General features: G+C 56.2%; 1 protein-coding gene across 1 annotated transcript; it reads left to right on the forward strand.

Annotated features, from left to right (window-relative positions):
- Window positions 1–10,922: 10,922 nt before the first annotated feature.
- Window positions 10,923–23,389, forward strand: KCTD15 (potassium channel tetramerization domain containing 15). Its single transcript, XM_082862109.1, has 6 exons — window positions 10,923–11,003; window positions 12,570–12,662; window positions 13,312–13,487; window positions 18,381–18,525; window positions 21,177–21,482; window positions 22,605–23,389. The coding sequence occupies exons 2-6, from the start codon at window positions 12,597–12,599 to the stop codon at window positions 22,761–22,763; spliced, it is 852 nt and encodes a 283-aa protein (XP_082718235.1). The 5' UTR covers window positions 10,923–11,003; window positions 12,570–12,596; the 3' UTR covers window positions 22,764–23,389.
- The last annotated feature ends 892 nt before the right edge of the window (window positions 23,390–24,281 follow it).

A 24,281-nucleotide genomic window follows, 5' to 3' on the forward strand; every position in this document is an offset into this window, starting at 1 on the left:
AGGTAAAGAAGATGTGGTACATACAGACAATGGAATATTACTCAGCCATAAAAAAGAATGAAATAAGGCCGTTGCAGCAACATGGATGGACCTAGAGATGATCATACTAACTGACGTCAGACAGAGAAAGACAAATATCATATGTTATCGCTTGTGTGTGGAATCTAAAAAAATGGTACAAATGAACTTATTTACAAAACAGAAATAGAATCACAGATGTAGAAAACAAATTTATGATTACCAGGGGGTAAGAGGGGGGCGATAAACTGAGAGATTGGGATTGACATATACACACTACTATATATAAAATAGATAACTGATAAGAACCTACTGTATAGCACAGGGAACTCTACTCAAAACCCTGTAATGACTTATATGGGAAAAAAATCTAAGAAAGAATGGATATGTGTATATGTATAACTGATTCACTTTGCTGTACAGCAGAAACTAACACAACATTTTTAATCAACTATTCTCGAATAAAAAATTAATAAAATTAATAAAAAAGGTGGATCTCCATTTATGCTCTTGTTCTGGTCCCTGCAAATGTTAGGGGTGGGCCAAGGTGTATAATAAATAAACAAACATATATAATATACACACATATATAATTTTATATACTATCTATGTTATATATAATCTATAATAAATATATAATTATAAATCATAGAATAAAATGTATCATATATATGTATAGTATATACATTCCCACTCAAATTGGATTGGGATTGTACACACACACACACACACACACACACACACACACAAGGATACAGTTTGTATCAGTCAGCTTTTGCTGTGTGACAAAGAAACACATAATATCAGTGGCATACAACAATAAGCATTTATTTCTCATGTGTCATGGTTGCTGGTGCAGCCCCACCCCACGTGTCTCATTCTGGGGCTCAACCTGGAGGGTCAGCAGTTGCCTGGGGCATTTTCTTCCTACTGCAATGGCAGAAGCTCGAGAGGCAAGCTCAGCTGCAGGAGTATACTTCAAGCCTCTGCTCCTTGTGCTGCATCTGCTAACTTCCCTTTGGTGAAGCCCAGGATTGGGGAGTGGAGGAGTACGTTCTGCCGAGCATGGTGCCATGGCAAGGGTATAGATGTCTAAAGCCACTACAGGGCAGGGAAAAACTGGTATCAATAATTTAATCTATCACATACCAAACTGAGGTTCCCTAGGAAGAGGAATATGAGATTGCCAGGGTGTGTGTGGAGGGGAGGGGGGCTAATTTGTAACTAATTCTAATTACGAAAATAACAAATGTTTTAATTTTTTACAATTTACCTGTAATCCCACATTCCTCTATTAGAAAGCAAAAATAAGACCTCGATTCTCCCCAGTCCCAGTCAAAAGCCTAATATAAAATTTTTACTAGTTGATTCACCCGAAAGACTGGCTAGACATTTTGAAAAACAAATTCTTTTTTAGATCCTGACCTCAAACCACAAACAAAAGTTAATTCTAAAAGGGTAAGAGACCTGAATGCAGAAACAGAACTGTCAAAATTAGTCTGGAGATAATATTTTGAGATATAACAAGATGCCTTTTCTTTTTGCACTTCCTTGGGTGACCTTCCAGCTTTTCAGCCAGAGGCTTGCATCGCCTAGAGGTGGAAGGAGATGGAGGGAGAGAGGGAGAGACAGAGGTGGAGGGAGGGGGAGAAGGGGGGGGAGAGGAGAGAGGGAGGAGGAGGATGGGGAAAGGGAGGAGGGGGAGGGGAGGAGGATCCAAACAGCAAACACCACATCCAAACACCTCTTCCAAAAGCAGCCTGCTGGGAGGTGGGAGCTGGAGGTGGGGCCGTTCCTTACCTCTGACACCACAGTGCCCAGAAACCACTGTTTTCAGCATCAAAGACCCAATTCCAATGGGAGAGGCCTTTGGGGGCCCTTGGCCTATATGCACAGAAGAGGTGGCTGAGGGATGGGGGCCAGGGCAGGAGGCAGAGGCCACTGCATGGATCAGAGGGGTGACAAGGAGGGGCACCTACCAGGCCCAGGGATGTGAGAAGAGCAAGTGGCCAAAACACAACGCAAGAGGAGGCACCCGTTGGATACCAGTTATGTGAAAGTTTAAAGCAGACACAAATGTCATTGTTTATGAATACATTCATGTGTCGCAAAAGGTATAAAAAGGTGCGCAGGAATGTGGCAACTTCTGGGTAGCAATTACAGGGTGGGGGAAGAAGGGAGAGGTTTTAACTGGTCTGTATCGTTTCATCTGATTTTTAAATAGGAATCTGAAACAAATATTTGAGCTGTTAATATTTGCCATGCCTGGGTGGTGAGTGTATAGATATTTGTTAGATTATTTTCTATATTTTGAAATACACAGAAGGGGGAAGACAGACTGCGGGTTAGTATGAGTAGTTTGATGCCATAGTTTAAAAACCGTGTGCACACGTGCATGTTTGCACACCTGCTTGGACGCTGTGCACACGACGTGTCTGTGGTTCTGAGGCTCCATGTGTATCTGTGCCTGTGCAACATTATGTGTGTGTGCGTGTCCCTTTGTGTTTGCCACTTGCATGTGATCGTGTGTGTACCTGCATGTCCGTGTGTGTGTCTCTGTGCAACTGTATGTGTATCTGTGGCTGTATGTGTCTGTGATTGTGTTTGTGTGTCCCTGAGTGTGTGTACGTGTGTGCATATCTGTGCTAGTCTATGTAATTGTGTCTCTGTGTGTGTACATGAACAGGAAGACGAATGGCTGGACAAACACCAAATTACCGACTCAATGCTCTCGGGGAAGGAGAAACCAATTTTTGTTTCTCCTTTGTACATCTCACTGTGTGTGTGTGTGTGTGTGTGTATGTGTGTGTGTGTGTGTGTTTTACAATGATCATGCAGTGTTCACTGAAACTTAAAATTACTTTTAAAAAGACAGTAAAGAGTTTCACAGTTTGAAAAATGAGAAGAATTTATCAGCAGACCCTTGTTGGCCTCTGGGGCTCCTCTTTGCCCCCTGGGTCCCAACCTGTGATTCCAACCACCCCCAAGCGCCCTGAGCTCAGAGGAGCCTGAGGACACTTCCTAGCCCCACCCCAGAGGCATGGCCCAAAGCAAGCATGAGATTTCTCTGAAGTTTTGTGTTTTATCTTTAAATGTTAGGCAACTTTTACATTCTCCCCTTTAACGTATACATGTTTGTCTTAATTATACAATCACAAGGTTTCAACCCCCAAATCTTGGAGTCAAGGGGCCTCCGTCTCTCTCATCCTCCCCAGCTTCTGTGTGTCTCCTGTAGGTGGGTGTTGGGCCAACAGCACCTGGAGTAGGATCCGGAGGTGTAACTACAGCCCCACCAGAGATTCTAGGAAGGTCAGTTGGAAGCAAGCAACCATCACCCTTCCAAGAGCTCTCACACCGGCCTGAGCCGAGTTCTCTGCATCTGCTCTCACCGTGAATCCTCCCAGCGAGGGCATCAGCTCCTCGTCATTACTATTCTCACGTTACACGGGAGGATACTGGGACTCTGCGAGATGAAACCCAAGGTCACCCAGTTGTACTCAGACTTCCAAGTTCATGCCACGCATAGACGGTCTCCCTAAAGCCTAGGCCCAAGGCAAGTGAATTGCCTGTGACATGGAAGAGGGTCAGTGTACGGACCTTTGGCCAGAGGAAGGAGCCCTGGGCAGGGTCGATGACTGATCAAAGGCTGCCCCACTGTCTCAACTCTTGCTCTCCCTCAGGCCCATGTAAATGCATCTGCAGGGCCCCTAGTCCTGTGACCCCAGGGCCACTTTGATGGTCACCTGGAGCCAGAGTGGCAGCCACACAGTCATTTAGGGACAGGACTTGGTATTGAAGGCTGTCCTCCCAGGGATCCGAGCCAGCCTGACATTGATTGAGAGACCTGGAGGACCCTAGAGAGGGCCTCACTGGCCCCCAGCAACTGCAATAGCCTCACCTTTCCGGAATTCTTTTCTGTGTGTTGCATGGGGAGAGCAGCACGTGTTGATTGCCCTGATGAACGCCAGGTGCTTTTGCAGGGAACAGCCTCGTCTCCATACCTTGAAGGGCTGCTGGGAGGACCTTGGGACTTCACTGATGCAGCTCGAGAGAAGGAGCCCTGAGAAGAAGCCAGAGGTGAGGAGGTCAGAGGGCCTGGGGTCAGTGGCCTGGCTTGGTTGCCTGAGGGCAGCCCTACTCTGCCAGGTCAGGGGTCTCCTGGGACCCTAGAAGGACCTGGAGCATCATCTCTGTTGCAGCCTCTCTGGAGGTGCCCTTTGGGGTTTGGGGACTCTCTTGCCTGTTCAGCTTCTACCTTCCTTCCAGCTCAGGGTTCTGGTCAACAGCTCTTCACCTTTGGGGCCCCCAGCACAAAGCCCATCCTCTCCTCCTTCCCCCAAGGCAGATCCTGACTGTGCCCAGGGTCTACCTTCCACCCCACGGCCCAGGGCAGCAACCCCAGCCCCTCACAGGCCAGGGCTAGACCTGATTGGTCCACGCTCTCCCCGGGACTGGCTTGCAAGTTGGCCAGTGGTGTGCCAAAGAGGGCTGTGAGGGCCACTGGATCACTTCCCTGTTCTCCACGCATGTCCAGGAAGATAGCAAGGTTTGAGCTACAATATCTTGAGACCAGAGAGGACCTGGCGTAAGGACAGGAGAACATGCAGAGGGTGGCAGGGGAAAGTGGAGAGAGCCTGGGTCCTTGAATCCTCCGCTGAGTCTCTGAATGGACTCCAGGACCACATTGCCTCCCACGTGCCATTATGCAAAAGAATCCACCTTCCTTATCGTGAAACCCATTGTGAGGTAGGTTTTGTTACTTGCACCCAACTCACACAGACTCTGAAAATCTGGTAAACGTGCTGAAACTTCTCTTGGGAAGAAGGCTCAGATGCAGAATATTGATCAAGTTGGGGGAGGGGCCCTGGTCCCCCAGAGGTCATCCACAGGCCACCACCATGTTAGGATTCCTGGTCAGGAGATCTCAGTCTTGTCTCATCGCTGTCACCCTGATGCTGGCTGCCGGGGAGGGCAGGTTGGTTTGGTTCTGAGCAGCATACCTGGGCTGCAGGCAGAAGGCAAGAAGGAGGGGGTGGTCTGTAGCCCCTGGAGACAGGCCCTGCTTTCCCTCCCATCAGAAACCAGAAATCCCACTGAGCGTAGTGCTGGGGACTGAGCAGAGCTCCGTGGGAGCCGGCTGGTCTTGTTTTGTTAACTTCAAGGACAGGCAGTGGGCCCCCACCTGCCATCCCTCAGTCAGGTTTGGACCGCTGCTCTCCAGGGAGCCCGTCACCTGGCTGACAGTCAGGAGGCCCTGTTTGCAGGGCGCGGCGCTAACAGTCCCACATTTTATCACTCTCTTTAGTTTCCAGATTCACCGGGGTCCTACAGGGAAGACTGGGGGATTCCTGGAATGGAGGCAGAGGCCAAGCGGATGTCAGACTGTGATCTCTGGGCCAGGCTGGCTCTGTCCTAGCCTGGTCAGGGGCCATCTCTGCGTCTGGAGGTGGGCGCAGACCTGGGAGGGCCTGGCTTTCACCCCAGCGAGCCTGGGGGTGGCGGAGCAGACAGCCCTAACACCCCAGCCTCTCCCCACCCCCCTACCCTCACACTCTCCCCTCTCGGAGGGCAGCAGCTGTGTCTCAGTCTGTACATCTGCTACCTGGTCACAGACTTCCTGAGAAGGTTGAGTTCAGCAGACTTTGGGACCTCATCTTCTTATTAAGGTCTTGATCTTAAAATATAGTCTGCACACAGCAACAACAAAACACAAAGTCACACTGGAAGCCGCTCTGAAACATCCGGAGACTGAGGTCTTGTCCACAACACCTTGATGCAGGGCCTGACCCACATCGGCTTCATGTGAGCTCATGCAGCCTCAAAGCAAGCTCAGGTTTGAACCCACTTTTTAAAATACGTGAACCATAATGGCTCAAGTGCTCGTCAAATCTACTGACAAAGCAAGTTCCATTCTGATTAGACTCACATCCCATTTCATCTCTTGGACTATAGTAATGAAACAAGATGTGTTTCACAAGATGTTTCAGTATGTTTTCAGTCCTAATTATACATCTTCAATTAAAAAAAACAAAACCTCACCACTGCCTTATATACCACAGATCATTAAATGCCTATCACAGCCCACGTCCAAGTCTCTCAATGTAAAAGATGGTTGACATTTAGCCAGGAACTTTTAAAACACTTGAGAATAAATTATGGCCCAAACTTACTCTTCTTAATGACACGTAAAAAGTTCAGCTCTTTAATAAAAGGATTCAGGAATATGAAAACAAAGTTCCCAGCAATATTAAGGAAATAAAGGTCTTTCAAAATGGTCAGTTCTTGTTTCAATTAAATTGTGCATTTTTAATATAGTTGGTATAAAGTGAAACGCTTAAAAAAACATCGAGGAATTTAAAATGAAATGGAACATCCTCTTTGCAGGGTCACCAGTACCACAGTGAGATTTGTCTCTTAAACAATGACACTTAGTATCTCTGTAGTTCCATGAATACTTTTGAAGTGTCATATTAAAACCAATCTCATGGCCTTGAGGCAAAGAGAAGCAATTAGTCTTGGAGTTGTGAATAAATAAAAATCCATTTATACACCCGTCCTTGACATGTACCTTGCAAATCTTAGAAACTTCATCTAGTGGGAAAAGAAATGTTAAATCATGAATACCAATACTAATCACATCGCCATGTGGCTTCCTAAAACAGTTTAGTTTATACCCATCTAAGTATTAATTTATATGTATATATTCATCCATATTGAACACAAAACAAAGAAGCTCTAGCAGGCACCTAGCGGGTGAGGGGAGAGGGGTGAGGGGCGATGGGGTCACAGGGGTGGCCCCATGACAAGCAAGTTTTCAGTGGGTCTCTGCTCAGATGGGAGCCTGGAGCATTCTTCCTCATGCCTCCCTCTTCCCCGCCCCCACCCCCAAGCACTCCAAGGCTTGAGAAGGGGGAAGTTTCTTTCCCTGAAGAAGTTTGGGGTATCCACACACGCCTTTCTCCATGTGTGATCCCAGCCAGCATTTAAGGGAGAACACAGGAGATCAAAGTATTTGGATATTTGTTTCACGTCTTATTTGGGCCCATCCCTTCAGCAGTGCCGGGTGGGGTGGGTGTAGATGGGAGCTTTGCTGCTCCTTGGCCTTGCGTAGCTCTGGAGAGACTGGGGCAGTCACCAAGGAGCAAAGCAGATCTGCTGGGCCTGGCCGAGATGTACAGAGCAGACAGTGGTGCTGTCAGGCCCGAGCTGGGAGCCAAAAGCCCGGGGCGCCAGGGCGTGGGGAGCTGAGTGGGCAGCCCATGGGCCGTGCGGGAGCCGCTGCACAGATCCCTGACCTACTTCCAGGGCCCCTTTCTCTTCAAGGAGCAGCTAAGAATCCATAAATTAAGGAAATTAACTGATGGGGCCTGCGGCATCTTTGTAAGCTATTTAAATCTATAAATTAACAACATCTTCTGCATATATCAAGTAATTGAACTAACTGCAGGGATGTAACTTTAATGAGAAAATTTCCCCCTTCTCCTGTAGTTCGAGCTCTAAAGTAAATAAATAAATAAAATCTTCCCTTAGGAGGAAAGTTTCTCCTTATTCCCGCGTGGAGAAGTTACAGTACGGCGGTGCGGGCCCTCTTTCCACGCGCGAGGTCTCCTGGTCAAGGGAGGCAGGCCCCCCACCTTGTCCTCTATTCACCAGCGCCCCTCCCGTGAGTGAAGCCGCTAGAGGGCGTCCAGGTCCGGCTGGAGCTCGGGGTGGGGGCCCCCGCGCCGTCCCCGGCCGGAGCGCACCGGTCCTCCAGCTCGAGCCTGGCTCTGGCCCGGGCGTCCCCGCAGCCGGACGGGGGCGCAGTGCAGGCCGGGCGCAGTGCACCGGAGGCTCCGCGCTCCGTTTCCTAGGAGCCGGGAAATGGTCCAGGAGGAGGAGGGGGGACGGGCGGGGCGCAAGGGAAACAGGAGAAAGAGGAAGGGGAGGAGGAGGTAGAAGAGGAGGAGGAAGGGGCAGCCGACTCGAGGACCAGGAGGGACGCCCCGGGCGCAGGCCTCAGCGCCGCGGGGAGTCTTGGCGGTAGACGTCTCCATCGCGCCGCGCGCGTAAAGGAAATGGCGCGTCTGGCGGCGGGGGGCCGGCCGGGCGCCCCCCGTGCGCCCCTCCCCCGCGGTGGCCGACCGCGTGTCCGCAGACGTCACGGGCGGCGCTGCTCCCCGGTAGAGGGGCAGCCGGGGCAGAGACCCGGGGAGGAAGGCCAGGGAGGGGGAGGGGGAGGGGCGGCACCGGCCCCCGGCTCCTCTGCAGCCCCGGCCGACTCGCAGCCCAGTTTCTTCCCAAGTCCCGCCCCTACCCTCGGGCGCCGCGGCGGCGGCTGCTCTCCTCTTTGTAACCGAGGAGTCAAGAAATGTGAGAAACGTGCCCTGTGTTACTTATTTGGGAGCCGAAAATTTATGCCCAGCTGAAAGCGCCCGGGGAAATATTACATCAGATGAAATGACAATGATTAAAATCAGCTTCTCCCCCGCCCCCTCCCGAGCCCGGAGGAGGCCCGGGCGCCGCGTGGCTGGCCGGCGGGGGGCGGGGGGCTGGGCGGCGGAGGGCGCGGGGGCCTGGGCGCACCGCTCCCGGGAGGGTCCTGGCGGAGGCCCCGGCGGGAAGGCGCGGACTCCGGGGGAGGCGGGTGGTGATCGCCCGGCTGAAGGAAGGGAAACGGCGCGTTTTTGTCGCCAAGCGCGGCAGGCGCGGGCGCGCGGAGCTAATTGCGACTCTAATCCTCTGCCCCGCGGCGCAGCCGAGCCCCGAGCCAGGAGTCGCCGCGCGCTCCCGCTCGCGCTCGCAGCGCTGGGTAATTTGGAGCCGGATCGCTGCCCTTTGCGTCCGGGCTCGGCCGCGACGGGACGCGGGCTACGGGCTAAGGTGGGGGGCTGGCTTTCTCGCCAGCAATCGGGGAAGGCCGCTGGAGAGAGAGGAGGGAGGAGAGGAGGTGGGAGCGGCGGGAGGGCAGCCGGAGAGCGGCGCGAAGAGGAGGCGGCGGCGGCGGCCGCGAGGAGGGGAGGAGGCGAGGGGAGGGCGGGGAGGGGAGGCCCCGGCGCGCCGCGCCGCGAGGGGCCGCGCGAAGCGGGGGCCGGGGCGGGAGGGGTGGGTGGGGGGAGGGTTGGGGGCGAGAGAGAAAGTAACTCCAGGACGAGACCGGAGCGACCCGCGCAGCAAGCAGAGGCGGCGAGGCTGCGCCCGGCGCCCGAGACCAGCGGCTGCGCGGGGCGGGGGCTGCGCCCGAGTCCGATCCGCCGCTCCGGCTCCGAGGTAAGCCTCGCGCGGGCGGCCACCGCTCAGCGACGCGCACCCCTGTCCCTAAAGTGGCTGCGATACCCAGAAAGTCGCCCGGCCGTGATTCGGACGTGGGAGGGGCGGCTGCTTTGTCCCGGTGCAGAGCGGCGGGGGCTGGCGGCACGGGGGCACCCAGCACAAAGGCCTGGTGCGGGAGGGGAGGACTGCCCACGTGGGCCGGCCCTGGCCCCGGGTGGACCCTCCCCACGCGGGCGGGCACCGAGCTTCCTGCCGCACGGGGAGGTGGGGGTGAGGGGGTGTTCACGTCCCGGCACTCGGGCCTCAGTGCCGGGCCGAGCGCCCTGCAGGGCCGGCGTGTTTCCGGGGTCAGAACCTGGCTCACGCAGCTGGGGCTTCGGCTGACTGGGCCCGGCTTGGTGTCCAAATCAGAGAGAGAAAAAGTCTCCAACGGGACAGATGTGTGTCCTCTGACGCCCACCCGCGAGTCCGAAACGGAGCGGGAGGGGCTGGCGGTCTGGTGGTTGTCCCAAGCGCGCGGGGTCTGGAGCCCCAGGCGGGCCGCGCGGAGATGCGATCGCCGCCTCCGGATCCCCGATTCCCGCTGGTACCCCCTGACCTGGACGCGCGCACCGGCACACTCTCAAGCAGCCCCCCTCCCCCGTAGCTGGAGCGCGTTTCAGTTCTCCCGCGCCCCCCACCTCCGGCTGCAGAAAGATCAGCTTCAAGTTTTCACTCTGCGTCTCAAATGTGCATGAAGGAATTTAAGTGCACGAGTGAATAACAGCATTAGTTTCAATTAATTTTTTTTTAAATCCCGGCAACAATAAACTTTGAGAACAAAAGCGCTTTTACGTCCTTAATTAGGTGAGCTTCCCATCTGTGGTCTCTAAGTATCTGCCTCTTGATTTAACTTTGTCTTCCGCCCCGCCCGTGCCGCACACCCTCGCGGTCCGGCAAGGCGCTCTGGGTGCCGCGGCAACCGCCGCCCGCGGCGCCGCCGGCCTGCACCCAGCCGGCTCCGGCCGCCCCGAACGAAGTTCACACCGGCCGGCGGGCTCCGCGGCCGGGCTGGCGCGCGCCAGGTGGCCCGCCTGCCTCCCTTCCGGCCCGCCCCCTGGACAATTCTGCAGGCCCCTGGCCCTCTTGCCCGGGGCTGGCGCCCTGGGCGCAGACCTGAAGGGAGTTCTCGAGCCGCCTTCTGTTTACCTTTTATGGTTAAAATAACAGCTTAGCAAAGAAGCGACTTCACGAAGAAGCGATTTAGTGAAATCGTCTCAAGCTGCCGCAGCTCAGCCAGTTTAATCACCCCCAGAGAGCTGAACAACTGCGAGCACAATAGGACACAAAATCATTTTGTGTGTAAATGAGCGTGGCATTCTGCTCGCTTCCCTCTGCTCGGGCGGGCGGGGCTCGGTGGCGGGCGGGCGCGGGACCCCGGGCTCCCGCCGCAGCTTGGAGAAGCGGGTCAGTACCCAGCCGGTTTGGAAACACGCGGGCCGTGCAGCACACGACCGCCGAGGCCCCTGCAACAGGCGGTTTGGCTGAGCCTCGGGAGGGGCGTGGCGAGCTGGGGCTGGTCGTGGGTTTGATGCTGGTGCTGGCGGAATGAACTTGTGTCTCTTCCTGCACCCACTTTATGCTTCTGACCTTGGCAGTGGTCTCGGGGAAAGGGTCGTTGTCCAGCACAGATGCGTTTGTCGGAGGGAGCAGTGGAGGTTCGCGGCAAGGCGTACAGCCTGGGGCTTCCAATGGTGAGTTTCTGGTGTGCCATGAACATCAGGTGGTGCCTGCGATGGAAAAGTCTGGGTGAGAACAGGATCGAGCAGCTTTTGTGATGGGTACTTGGTGTTAAATGTCACTTCTGAGTAGTGTCCTGGCAGTAGGGCCGGCATTGTGCAGTCTGCTTTGATAGACGTTCCATCGGAATTCCTTCCAGCACAGTTTATCCTCAGTGTGGCTTTCCTTCTGACTCCTCCCTAGCAGAGCCTCCCAGGGCAGGATAGCCCATTCCTGAGATATGTTTTGGTTTCTCAGAACTTCCTTGAGATAAGTGACCTGGTTTTCTTTTTGAAGCTTGCGGGAACTCAGGAATGCCCAAAGCAGCAGACCCTGGACAGCTAGAAGTTAAACATGACTGTCTGCTAATAGCCACCCCCCACCGGTTTCCTGTCAGAGGACTGGCCAGGACACCGAGGGCAGGACAAATCCTGGGAGAGTGGCCCGGCTTAAATTTGCAGGATTTGATTCTCATTGGACCTTGATTCATGTATTAAAACTGGATGTTGAATTTCAAGGCACAAAGTCAATCCTTGAGAGAGGTTCGGATTAAACCTGCAAAGGATAAGTCCAGGTTTAGGTATATGGAAGCCAGTGGGGGCGGGGGGGGGGGGTGATAGTCACTGTGCACATCTCCCCCAGCCCCGGGTCAGTGGAAGGGGTCTGCTTAAACCTGCTCTCCTCCAGCTCTCCTGCATAGGGCCTGCAAGTGTTCTCAGACAGCTTCTAGAGACTGTGGGACAGGCTTATTTCAGGTGGTTGCGGCTGAGAGGAGAGGCAGGAGAGAGTGTTCATTAGCTGAGCTGCTGTCTCCTTCTGGCTAGCTTTCTCTAATGCCTTGGGGCTGTGATCCCAAAGGGATCTGGAATATATTAGGCACAGACAAGACCATTCCGGGGGTCTGGGGAGAAACTGCAGAGGTGCAGGCTGGGCAAACAAAGAGAAGTTTTCTTCTCTAAGGAGCCACAGGGGGAGCGGTGGCTTCCTAAGTGACTTTCGCTCTTCCCTGGCTTCTCTGTGTCCAGCCAGTTGCAAACTGCATCTTAACACTGCAGGGATGGTGTTCAAAGAGGTCCTGGGGCTCCGAAGCCCATGGAGGGTGGGGGGGATCCTCTCTGAGCTGTGGTTCCCAGGGTTCTCTCTGAAGTAAGAGGAGACATGCTTGGTAACGTGTCTCAAAACCAAAATACCAAGAAAATCAGATTTGTTCTGAAACATTTTGGGGGCAATAATGGTGAGCATATGTTTCAGTACTGTCATTAGCTGAATTAGCAGACATGGAGCTGCCCTGAAAACACATGTGTGAAAGTGTGTGTGTGTGTGTGTGTGTGTGTGTGTGTGTGTGTGTGTAAGTAATCTCCTATGGCCCGGAGGCTTGCTTTGGGGTGTGGGGACAGGATAGTAGCAGGCAGTGTGGTAGGGCATGGGGTCCTGGGACGCATGTTCATAAAGGACGATTGTAAGCATCTTTGACTGGGAGACACGGCGCCCAGGACCACTGAGGAGTAAGTCCTGTCTGGTTGTGTTGGTGCTTCCCACAGATACTCTGGGCAGCGATGGAAGCCTAGATGCCTCACCGCAAGGAGCGGCCGAGCGGGTCCTCGCTTCACGCCCACGGCAGCACTGGCCCCGCGGTGAGAGCCAGCAGGGTGGGCTGGGTCAAGGGCTGGTGTCCTCCCATTTGCCGTCTTCCCAAGCGCCAGCTCACTGGCTGCCCTTCCTCGCAGCTGCAGCCACAGCGGTGGCATTCAAGAGACGGCTGTTGACTGGCCGCACGATTATGTATTTTTTTTGGAAACAAAAACGCTCTTAATTTGATGTGAAATTTACTACATGTATAAAACTCAATGCCTTAGGTGCTGAGGAAGTCCCTAATTTAGAGGTGTCTCGTTACTGAGACAAACTTGCAAAAACCCCTGAATCCCAATTCACAAATTGGTGATTCGTTTGTCAGGGGATATTTCACATCTAACACAGAAGCCCACGACCTTTAATTAGAATTTTGCAGTTTGTTTTATGCCCCTGGAGGCTGACACCTTGAACAAAATTTTTTTTTCTTGATTTCTTATTGCTAATAAGCATCTTTCTTTTTTCCCTCTGGTACTTTGAAGAAAATGACGCGAATACACTTAATTACAGTGGTGGCCACAATTTGTCAGCTGAATATGTGATCAGGCACAGGCAGAAGTGATCTGATTAGATCTGTGATCACATTGGCAATAAAAGGAGTGCATAGCTCCGTCGTGGAGAAACCCTTGTTTTGTGCCTTGTTTCCATCTCCAGGAGGGAGGAAGCATGTCTCGGTTGTCTCTCACCCGGTCGCCTGTGTCTCCCCTGGCCGCCCAGGGGATCCCACTGCCAGCCCAGCTCACTAAGTCCAACGCGCCTGTGCACATCGACGTGGGCGGCCACATGTACACCAGCAGCCTGGCCACGCTCACCAAGTACCCTGACTCCAGGTAAGAGCCGAGCCCCTCATGGCACCGGGGCGTGCAGTGGTGACAGGCAGCATCTGTAGCCTGCTACCAGCCAACACGCAGGGCTCTCCAAGGCCCCCCTGCTCCTAGACCTGGGGAACTAGGGTTCAGGAAGCTGAGTGCCCCTGTCAACGGCTGCTTTGCGCAGGGACTTGTGACCCTGAGCTGGTGGCATTGGTAGTGTTAGGGGGAGTTCCTGACTCACTGGCAGAGGCCACTTTTCAGAGCCAGCCCCGCCTGCAGCTGGCCAGCTGCATGTTCCTTCAGGTTACTCTTGAGTGAGACTCAAGCCCGGCCTTTGAAGGGGACCATTCGTGAGCAATGCTGCATGAGCAATTCTTGGCGTCATGCTGGGGAGGAATAGTTCATCCTATTTCCGAGCCTAACCCTTGGGCTAGAGCGTAAGGGGAAGGGTGAGGGGCAGCTGCAATTTGTCCTCTTTGCCTGTTTGGGTGGCCACTGCTGGACCCTAAGGGCTAGCAGCAGGCTCCCTTGGATTTGGCGGGGTTGCAGCGACCGGCTAGGAATTCCGTGATGTTCGGGAGTATCCACAGCTGTGGACAAGCATGGGCCACATACCGCCATCAGCGGGCAAAGCGTCTCCGACCAGGCCCCTCCCTGCAGGGAGCTTTACACTCTGCCCAGCTCCGCGGTGCTCCGGACTCCTGGACTCAGCTGTGGGAGGCGCCGGGCACTGCTGACTCTCCTGCTTTTGCCTCTCAGGCATTTCTCTCCTAGGGGCAGACCTGGTTTCCGCCTGTAACAGCAGGGCTGGCCAGAGGTGGGACGGGTCTCTGAGCATCTCCTGGAGATGATGCCGCACGCTACTTGCTGAGCCGGGGACCGCTTGCTCCTGGTACAGTGAGGCGGCCACCACTGAGGGCTGGCGGCGGGAGGGCCACGGCTGCAGGGCATCACCTCTGTTTTAGACATTTAAAATAAAAAGAGGAGTTAATTAATCCCCCAGACACCGAGGGGGAGCGGCTCCGGGAAGCTTTCGGATCCGGCTGCCTCGTCGAGCACGGAGGATTCATAGCGTGTGGAAGTGGCGGCTTTGGGAGCTCGTTGGAGGCCAGGGTGGCGCCCTCCAGGGGGGAGTGCTGGAGGTGGATGCAGTGTGTCGTTCCGAATTGGGGGCATCGGGTGCAGGTGACGGTTGGAGCTTCGCTCCCTCAGCAGACAGAGGCTAGGCCTGGGGCGCTTGTGACCTGGGGGTCTCGGAGGGGGCAGCACCTGGGAGGCCACGTCAGCCGTGTCGGCCTGGCGCTCTCTGGCAGAGCCCTGTCGAGGATGGGAGATGGACTCCACTTATTTAATTTCCATTTAGCCTTCTGCGGCATGCGCGCCTTGTTTGAGATAGATCATCCCTTAATCGGTCGACGACGTTTGCGAGTGAAATTCATGAAACCCTTGCCCACGACGTCTCTGAAGAGTGTTCCCTGAAATCAGACACTTGCCTTTCTGGAGTAATCATGGCCCAGGCCTGAGGGGAACGGCCTCCTCATTCTGTCTCCAGGCTGCTGCCTGGAACAGGGCGGGCAGGGGGTGGTCCTCCCCTCCCAGACCCACAGCCCATCCTCACCCATTGTCCTGCTCCGACGTGGGGCGGGCCATCTTGCTGGCCCGTGACCTGTGGGACCCGCGGGCCAGCAGGATGTGCCCGGAGCGGGTGGCGGTCTGCATTCTTTCCTGGGGCCTCAGGATGAATCTGTCCTGCCTGGATGGCTTCCGGCTCACAGGAGAGCTGCTCCTCAGGCCTGAAGCTTGGGCCTAGAGGCCAGTGGAGGGTGGTGTGACCTGTAGGACAGTCAGGACAGTGGGTCAGGCCAGGTCTGAGAAGTGGGTTGGGCAGCTCTGCTGGCCAGAGCCCCTCAGCTCTCTCTCATCCTTCTTTGAGTAAATTATTAAAATTAAAAAACTGTTTTTCACTAATTCTGGAAACAAAGATCAGTCCCTCATCCAGGGTCACCGATGTATAAGTCACCTGGAGATGGAGAATTGTGTTAAGGTCACCGAGGGTGGAGGGGGTTCTGGATGTCAGCAAAGCCCCACCCTGGGCAATGCCGGGAGCCCCCCCCCAGCCCCTCAGGTCCCGGTGCCCCCAGAGCTGTGCCTGGGCTTCTGGTTCTTGGCAAGGCAGGGAGCGCCAACGGGTCCTCGCCCAGAGCCGGCCCCGCCCAGCTGCCCGGGGCTGGGAGTGGACTCCTGTGTCTGCCAGCGCACTTGGAACGTCGTTTAGCTCCTGCCAATGGCAGCCCCACGCTTGCGTTCATCCTCGCCGTGGGAAGCAACAAATTAAGATGTCCAGGAACTTTAGAACTAATAAAACCTGCCACTGAAACATGCAGGAAATTGGAGCCGAGGCTTAAAAAAAAAAAAGGAAGAAAGAAGAAAAAGAAAACAACCCCTATCAGCTGGGGTCAGAACCGGCCAGCTTATTCTGTGGAAGACTTCTGAAGTTGGTACCCCGAACCTGCAGCCTCCCTCAGAGAGTGGCCTGCGGTGGCAATGGACTCTTAAGACCACACGCATGTGTCGGGAGCTCCCTTTGAAGTGACTAACCTTCCCTCAAGCTGCTCATGTCCTTGATAGCTTCAGACCCTGAGGGCATGAAAGGCCTTAGTCTGTGAAGAGACACCGAACCTGGAAAGACCTAGAAGCAGCCAGTCCTGAAATAAGGCAGATTGGGAGCCTTCTAGCCTGGGACCCATAAGACAACCTAGAACCCAGGAAGCCCTGGAATGTGGTGGATTGGGAGTCGTCTAGACCAGCAGGTCTGGAGCTTCACCGCCTGATGTCAGGAGGGTTTGCAACACAAGCAGCCGTGGGACATTGCTTGCTGCACAGAGCTTGAGCTCAGCCAGGGAGGGTGGAGCAAATTCTGCAGGGTGACGGAGGCTTCACACGTGCTGGCTCACCTATGGAAATGGCTCTCACTTCTTCCTGCTGGTGCCACGTGGGGTCCCTCAGCAGTCTGCGGATGACTGCCCGTGGCACCTGGCGCCTCGCTCAGTCCTGTCTGTCTCCAGGGCTGCTGGGTGGCCCTTATTCTGATACCTGGATGCCCAGGCTCTGCTGCGGTTAGGTCTTGGGGAGTTTGAGGCCTGGAATAGGCCTTGGAGCCCACAGAGCTGTGCAGCGGGGCTGTGTTCTCCAGTATCATTGTCATCAGGCCTGGGGGGTGATAGGGCTCTGTGGCCTTTGGAGCTCTGAGATGAGCTGTATCTGGGTGACCGCAGCACTGGTTCCACAGGCTCGGGCCTCTCCACACCTCCCCATGGGCTCTGGCCTGCTCATGCCCTTCTACGAGGCAGCCTTGCCCTTTATATGGCCCCGCTGGGCCATGTCCCCAGAGTGAGAACAGGTTAGTCACTCTACCCCCGGGCAGACCCTCCTGGCCAATGCCTGAAGTGTGCCAGGCCACCAGAGAGGCTGGTGTCAATGGGAGGCCCCGAGAGAGGCTTTGGGTGCCGTGACCCCCCAGCTCATTGCCCTGGCACACAGTGGCAGGAGTGGGGCAGGGCCTGCGGAGGGGGCTGCTGGGGAGAGGGGAGCCTTCCTGGGAGACTTGTACAGGTTGGGCTGGAAGGCCTGGGGCCCAGGTCGGGGCCACCCTTCTCCCGGGCTGTGCAGGGTCCAGCTGGGGACATGTATGTGGCCCTGCCTGTCTGCCGAAGGATGTCTGGAGATGCTGCCCCTGGGGAGACGCCGCCGACCTCCCTGCGGTTCCCGAGTCGAGCTCTTGGCTGTCCCCACCCCTCTTCGGGGTATCCTAACTCTCCCCACCGGGGCCTGGGGTCTGCAGGGGAAGTTAGCCAAACCAGAGCCTGCCGCCCTGGGAAGTGGGGAGGCCTGGTTCCTCCTCCCTGGAGTGGAGAGGGCCAGGCATCAGGGCGCCCCGAGAGCCTCCTGCAGGTCCTGTGCTTCTGTCAGAGCCACTGCCCTTCAGAAGGTGGGGTGCTGGGACCTGGCCTCCCCTCGCGGTCCCCTCCCCAGTGCACACACGCTGTAGCACACGTGCACGCATTGGAGAACGTGTGTGCACTGTTCTGTGTGCATCCACACTGGTATGTGTGTACACACTGGGGTATGCGTGTGTGTGTGTGTGTGTGTGTGTGTGTGTGTGTGTGTACGTGCGTGCACTGTAGCTGCACACACACGTGCTGTCCCCGGGGCCTGCCTCTGTTCTCCCCTAGGGTTCCCTGAGCGCAGGGCTGTGGGTGGTTCGTTTGTGAGTTTGTTGAGCGTACGTAGCTGTGTCTCTGGTGGACCCGTGCTGCCTGGTGTGTCCCGCACCGGGATGTGTCTGGGTCTGCCTGTGATTTGTGTGTTGTGAGCGAGGGGATCATGTGACGCCGTGCCTGCTGCCCGGGTGTGTCCTGTCCGCTGCTCGTTCGCGCAGGTTGGGCGAGGTGGATGTGTGTGACCCGGGAGCGTGGCAGCTGGTTTACATGTGTTCACTGGGTGGGCGGCCGTGAGCTGGCGTGTCTGGTGGTCAGTGGGGGTTTTCTGGGCAGTTCTGTCTGGCAAGGGTTTGTGTGCGTGGGACGGGGTGGCTGTGTCTGTGTCTCGCTGTGGTTTTCCAGGCCTGTAGCCTGTGTCAGCGGGCAGGCGGGCGTACAGAGCTGGGTGTGCCTCTCTCTGCCTGTGGCTTGTGAGTACAGGCGGGGCGTGTGCATGTGCTGGTGCCGCGCTGGTTGCCGCGCTGGTGTCCCGGCTGCCGCTGGCGTGTGCAGACATCCTGTTCAGTCCTGGCGCAGCTCAGAGTCACCGTGTGAGGCCCCTCGCCCCTCCAGCAGGGCGAGCTCTGAGGAGTCGGGGTAGGGCAGGTGGACCCGCCCTTCCATCCCACATCTCCGCCCCCATCTCTCCCAGAATAAGCCGCCTCTTCAATGGCACCGAGCCCATCGTCCTGGACAGTTTGAAGCAACATTATTTCATCGACCGGGATGGGGAGATTTTCCGCTATGTCCTGAGCTTCCTGCGGACGTCGAAACTGCTGCTCCCAGATGACTTCAAGGTCAGTCCGCAGCTGGCAGCTGCGCGGCACACTGCCTGTGCGGTGTCGTTCCACAGGGTAGGCTGTGACTTCATAAATGGACCCACAGTTGTCACGGCAACCATAAAAACTTAAACGATGAAGCCGAGGGCTAAATCAGTTTTCCTAAACTAATTTTGTTTTCTCACATTTTTACCTTATTTATCAGGGTGTAACAGCAGTTAAGCAGCGGCAGCGGCGCTTACCCCGGTTTCATGTTTGTCGTGTTGAACGACTGTCGTGTGCCGGAGTTACAGGAGTTAGAGGTTCCCAGATCTGTTCCTCGTAGGCACTTGGCAGGGGGAAAACTGATCCAGTCCAAACACCCTTAAACAAAAGCTTGCCCCCAGGTCTCCGGGCGAGCCTGTCTGCGGCAGCCGACCTGGTTCTGAGTCCTGCCTCCGGTGCTGGGCCCCTCACGGCACGGGGATCCCGGAGGCAGGAAGCCCATGCCTGGGCAACCCCAGCTCCAACCAGCAAATGTCCTTCCTTTCTTTCTTCCTGCCGGCACCCAGAGGACCCAGTGGCCCTGGGGCTGTTTCATCCCTCATTCAGTTCAGTTCCTGGGTGCCAACAGCTGAACTCCGGCTGAAAATGCAGTGAAAGACAAGGCAGACGTGGGTCCTGTCCCCATAGTGGTTACGGTCTAGTGGGAAGACAGACGATGAACCAAAAAACACTTGAATTCCACAGGGGCAGACACTTCAGAGAAGCAGAGAGCAGTGTGAGAGGGAACCACGCGGAGAGCGGGCCCGGGTGGGTTTGGAGGCAAGGCTGTTTCTCTGGGTGATGGTGGAGGAACGGGGGCAGACAGGCGTGAGGGCCTTGGTGGGGAGGGGAGAGGGGAGGGCAAGGAGCCGGATGGGTGGCAGCCTGGGACCGTATGAACGGGGAAGGAAAGAGCAGGAAGGAAGGCTGCTGCTTGGTGTCAGGACCTTGGTGGCCGGCTCAGCATTCGGCTTTTTACCCTGAATGCAGTGGAAGGGTTGTGAGTAGGGCCATGACTGTCAGATCTGTTGTGTGGAAAAGGATACGCAGGGGAGCAGGAGGGTAGAGGCAGTGAAGGTGGAACAGAGTTGGTAGATCAGATTCACGCTTAGGAAGAAGATGCAGGAGCCACGGGTGTGGATGGCGAGGGTCGGGGGCTCTCGAGGGTGCCTCTGGCCTGCAGCTTGAGTCCTGAGTGGCTGTGTGGAGGCCCAGGGTAGAACAGGCTGTGGGGGAGTGGCACCGCACTCCTGTGTGGAAGAGCTGGTGGGGCATCCGGGGGAGATGTTCCGGGCTATGAGGAAGGAAGTGGGGTTGTTGGTTTGCAGACATCATTTCAAACCTTGCATGGATGAGAGCAAAGGCCCGGCATGGTGCCCTGAGGAACCCCTGTGGAGGGACAGGATGGGTTCTTTCAAATGTTTGAATTTTATTTTATTTATTTTTTATACAGCAGTTCTTATGAGTTGCCTGTTTTATACATATTAGCGTACACATGTCAATCCCAATTTCGCAATTCATCCCACCACCATCCTACCCCCCGCCACGTTCCCCACTCGGTGTCCATACGTTTGTTCTCTACATCTGTGTCTCTCTTTCTGCCCTGCAGACCGGTTCATCTGTACCATTTTTCTAGGTTCCACATACATGTGTTAATATACGATATTTGTTTTTCTCTCTCTGACTTACTTCACTCTGTAAGACAGTCTCTAGCTCCACAGGATGGGTTCTTGACTGATCACAGGCCTGGGGAGGCTTCCCCTGGGGTGACTCCGAAAGCTGGGGTCAGTCAGCAGGAGGAACGGACTTAGGGACAGTGGGGTGGGCCCGGCTTTGGGGGTTGGGCTTCCTTGACTCCCCCCAGGGGTCCTCAGGCTCACCAGCCGGACTTGAGCTGAGTGGTGTGGTCATGGGTCCTCAGCTTCTCAGGGCTGGGGTGGGTGTGGGTGGACATGTGTTTGACCGGGGCAGCGGTCTGATCATCAGGGCCTGAGGGGTGGTTGGTGCGAGCCCACCAGCCCGGGAGTGGGCTGCTGGTGAGAGGTGGGTGTCCCCCAGACACCTCCTCACACTGCCTGCAAGGGCAGGGGCCCATCTTGTCCTTTAAGCTTCACCCCGTCTTTGAGCTGGGTGTTTACATCCATTTTATAGATGAGGAAACTGAGGCTCAGAGAAGGTCTGGTAGATAATGATGCCGAAAATCCAACCCAGACAGGTCTGTTTCGCCTCCCTGCCCCGCAGTGAGCTCCTCCATGGCAGGTGAGGACGGGGCTGCCCCGTGCCTTGCTGACAAATCAGTAGGTGTCCAGGCATCCGCACAGCCTCTGGCTCCTCTAACCTAGCCTCCGGGTCTATCCAGAGGCTTCTCTCTGCTTCAGGGGGATGAAGCCACCCCCAGTGCTTGGGGCCAGATGGAAGAGCTCATGGGGTCTTGGGACAGGTGCACACCAGCCGTTGCCTGCATGGAGGCAACACCTTTTTTGGGGGGCACACATTAGGCCGAGACTCGTTTTCCCCATCCCTACAATGGGGACAAACCGTCCCAGACCACACTGTGCCCTGGGGGTGCGGGGTGTGAGAGGGGGGCCCCCTGGAGCCGGCCCGGCACATCCCCACCACCCCCAGCCGTGTGTGCGTGCCCACAGGACTTCAGCCTGCTGTACGAGGAGGCGCGCTACTACCAGCTGCAGCCCATGGTGCGCGAGCTGGAGCGCTGGCAGCAGGAGCAGGCGCAGCGGCGCCGCAGCCGGGCCTGCGACTGCCTGGTGGTGCGGGTCACGCCGGACCTGGGTGAGCGGATCGCGCTCAGCGGCGAGAAGGCTCTCATCGAGGAGGTCTTCCCCGAGACCGGGGACGTCATGTGCAACTCGGTCAACGCCGGCTGGAACCAGGACCCCACGCACGTCATCCGCTTCCCGCTCAACGGCTACTGCCGGCTCAACTCGGTGCAGGTGAGGGCGGGCCGGCCGCCGCCTCCCCCGTGCCTCGCCGACGCCCTCCGGCGGCAGAGGGAGATGGAGGGAGGCTCGGTCCCGGCAATGGCGAGACCCTCCGTGCCGTCTTACAGAAAAGGCAACAATGTGTCGATGCATAATTTATGTCCCGCTCATAATTAAATGATGGCGCCTGGGGGATGGACTTAAAAAAATTGATCTATGCTTTTTTTTTTTCTTTCCCGAAAGGATGTTCTATAAAAATGGCCTAGAGTATTTTCAACAAAGTGTGCTTCATTTGACACCCAGAGTCTGACTTTGGATTCAAATTAAACCCAGGCAGTGGGAGCAGCAGGTCAGAGGCTGAGAGTGGCGGCGGCCTGGAGCCCCCCTACTCGTCATGCTGCCCGGGGCCACCAGCACCCAAACAGCCGCCCCGTGCGTGTTTGGACTGGCTTTCCCCAGATGGGTCTAAGAGCTGGGAAGCCCCACGTGGAGTGGAGGCCTATTTTCCATCAGCTCTTCCAGACCCAAGAGCAGACTCCTATTTCAGGCTTGGGGCAGAGTGGACTTTGTGGGGAAAATTCCACAAGCTGTCCGTCAGAACTTGCTAGGTGCAGGACCCAGGTGTCAGACACAGTGACCAGGTCCTGCCCTCACAGAGGCGCAAGCCCGCCCACGTGGACACGGAGACCTGCAGAGACTCAAACATCAGGAGGACGCCTCCTCTCCACCCCAAGCTCCCTTGAGCTGATGGGCCCCCAGGCATCAAACCATCTGGGACTCGCAGCTCAGGGAAGCAGGTGGCTGCCCAGAGGCTGGGGGCAGGGTCTCTATTACTGGGGCCTCAGTGAGGGAGGGGGACCTGGGACCATGTGTCTGGAGAGAGAGGGGCCCAATCAAGGTTGTGGACCCCTGAGGGCAGCAGGGTTTGGCTGTTTGAGGGGCCCTGGGGCCCGGCCGCCCCTGTCCCTTCTGTGGCTGCCCCGCTGGATGTTCTGCAGGGACTTCTGTCAGGAAGCAAGACATGTCTTAACAGGAGAAGGTAGCTTGCCCTGGGCTAGTGCCCACTTGCCCACCAGGCAGGGCAGGCAGACTCTTACAGCTGGGCGGGACTGACCCCTGTTTCTTCCCCGGCAGGTCCTGGAGAGGCTGTTCCAGAGGGGTTTCAGCATGGCTGCGTCCTGCGGGGGTGGCGTGGACTCGTCCCAGTTCAGTGAATATGTGCTTTGCCGGGAGGAGCGGCGACCGCAGCCCACGCCCACTGCTGTCCGAATAAAGCAGGAGCCCCTGGACTAGGCCCTGCCTCAGTGCCCACCTGAGGCCTTTGGGCCCTGGGGACACCCCAGGGACCAGGAAACAGTGCTGGGGAGTTCTGCCTATGCCTGCTTAGCGGTGGCCATGAGACTGAGGGTGGGGCTGGAGGGTCCAAAGCCTGCCCAGAGAGCCCCAAGGCCCCGTGTGTCATGGCAACAGAATGTGGGATGCTGGAGGCATGTCCACTGAAGGACTGTTGATGTGACCCAAAGATGCCGAGGCGGGAGAACTCGGCCACCAGTTGTCTGGGCCCCTCAGCTCCCAGTCCGGTCCTCGAGGCTCCGCGTGTGCCAAGGCAGGGTCAGCAGAGGCCTCCCCAGTGCACGCCGAGGAGCTGTCCATCCTTCACCACACGGCAGACTCCAGTGGGTCTCCTTGCGTCAGAGATGGCTTATTTTTCTACAGTATTTAAGACGGAAGTAACTGTAAGTGCACAAGTCAGAGAGGCCGACAAGGACCAATGCTTCTTTATCTGGTGCTCAGCTCAGTCGGACGCGCAGCATGTCTGCATGGGGGGTGGAAGAGCTGCTGGACACTCGGGCCCAGGTGCCCGCAGAGCAGGGCTTGGAAACTTCTGGTTCCTGCTCTAGGAGCAGATGCAGGGATGGCAGTGCCACAGGGGCTGAAACTGGGCTCCCACGGGGTGGGGCTGCTGGGAGGAGGGTGGTACAGGTGTGGGGGATGGATAGCTGTGGAGCCACTTGAGACCCTACCATTGCTGCCACCTGGGGCACAGGCCACACCTGAGAGCCACGTGACCAACTAATGCCCAGGGCCTTCGATTCCTGTCTATGCGTGCGCACACCTGGGCTCCCATAGAAGTCATCTCCCCATCAGGACCAGCCATGGGGCCACACCACATCCTTACCTCAGGAATGGGTCCCACGGTGAAGGGGCCCATCTGTCAGCAGCATCCTCTGGGTCCCCAGCTCAGGAAGCCGTCCCCCACTCTGATTTTCCCACACTCATATGCACACTGAATTTTAATTAGACTGTTACACTAGCTTGCCAGTAAGACCCGGACAGAGTCATACCTTGGGTTCTTGGCCCCGGATTCCAACGAGGACTGCCTCTGAGGGGTCCTCACAGACCTGCTGCCTCTCAGATGACAGGCCCAAAGATGGATACCGCCTGCCTTGTCACACACAGTTCCCCTCCCCTCCCCTGCCGAGACGGCTCTTTCCCAGGTTGGAGAAACCGCAGAGAACTGCTGGGTGGGCGGGGCGTCCTGGCCAGCACTGCCCCTTGTACGATGCCTGTAGACTTGTATATGACTCCTTTAATATTGTAAAGATGCTGATGTACAATTGTCGCGTGTTTGTGTAAACACATTATGTTCCTAGTTCATGCCATAAATGATGCTATAAAGCGAAAGACTGGGGCTCCATCCTGTGCAGAAGCGGCAGCCAGATTCCAGCATTCCGTGCTGTGCAGGGAGGTTTGGGGATGGGATTCCTCCCTCCGTTCCTTCAGTTCAGATGAGGAAGAACCAACAGCCGT

Source organism: Leucopleurus acutus (assembly GCF_964270905.1).
Source record: "Leucopleurus acutus genome assembly, chromosome: 20".
NCBI lineage: Eukaryota > Metazoa > Chordata > Mammalia > Artiodactyla > Delphinidae > Leucopleurus > Leucopleurus acutus.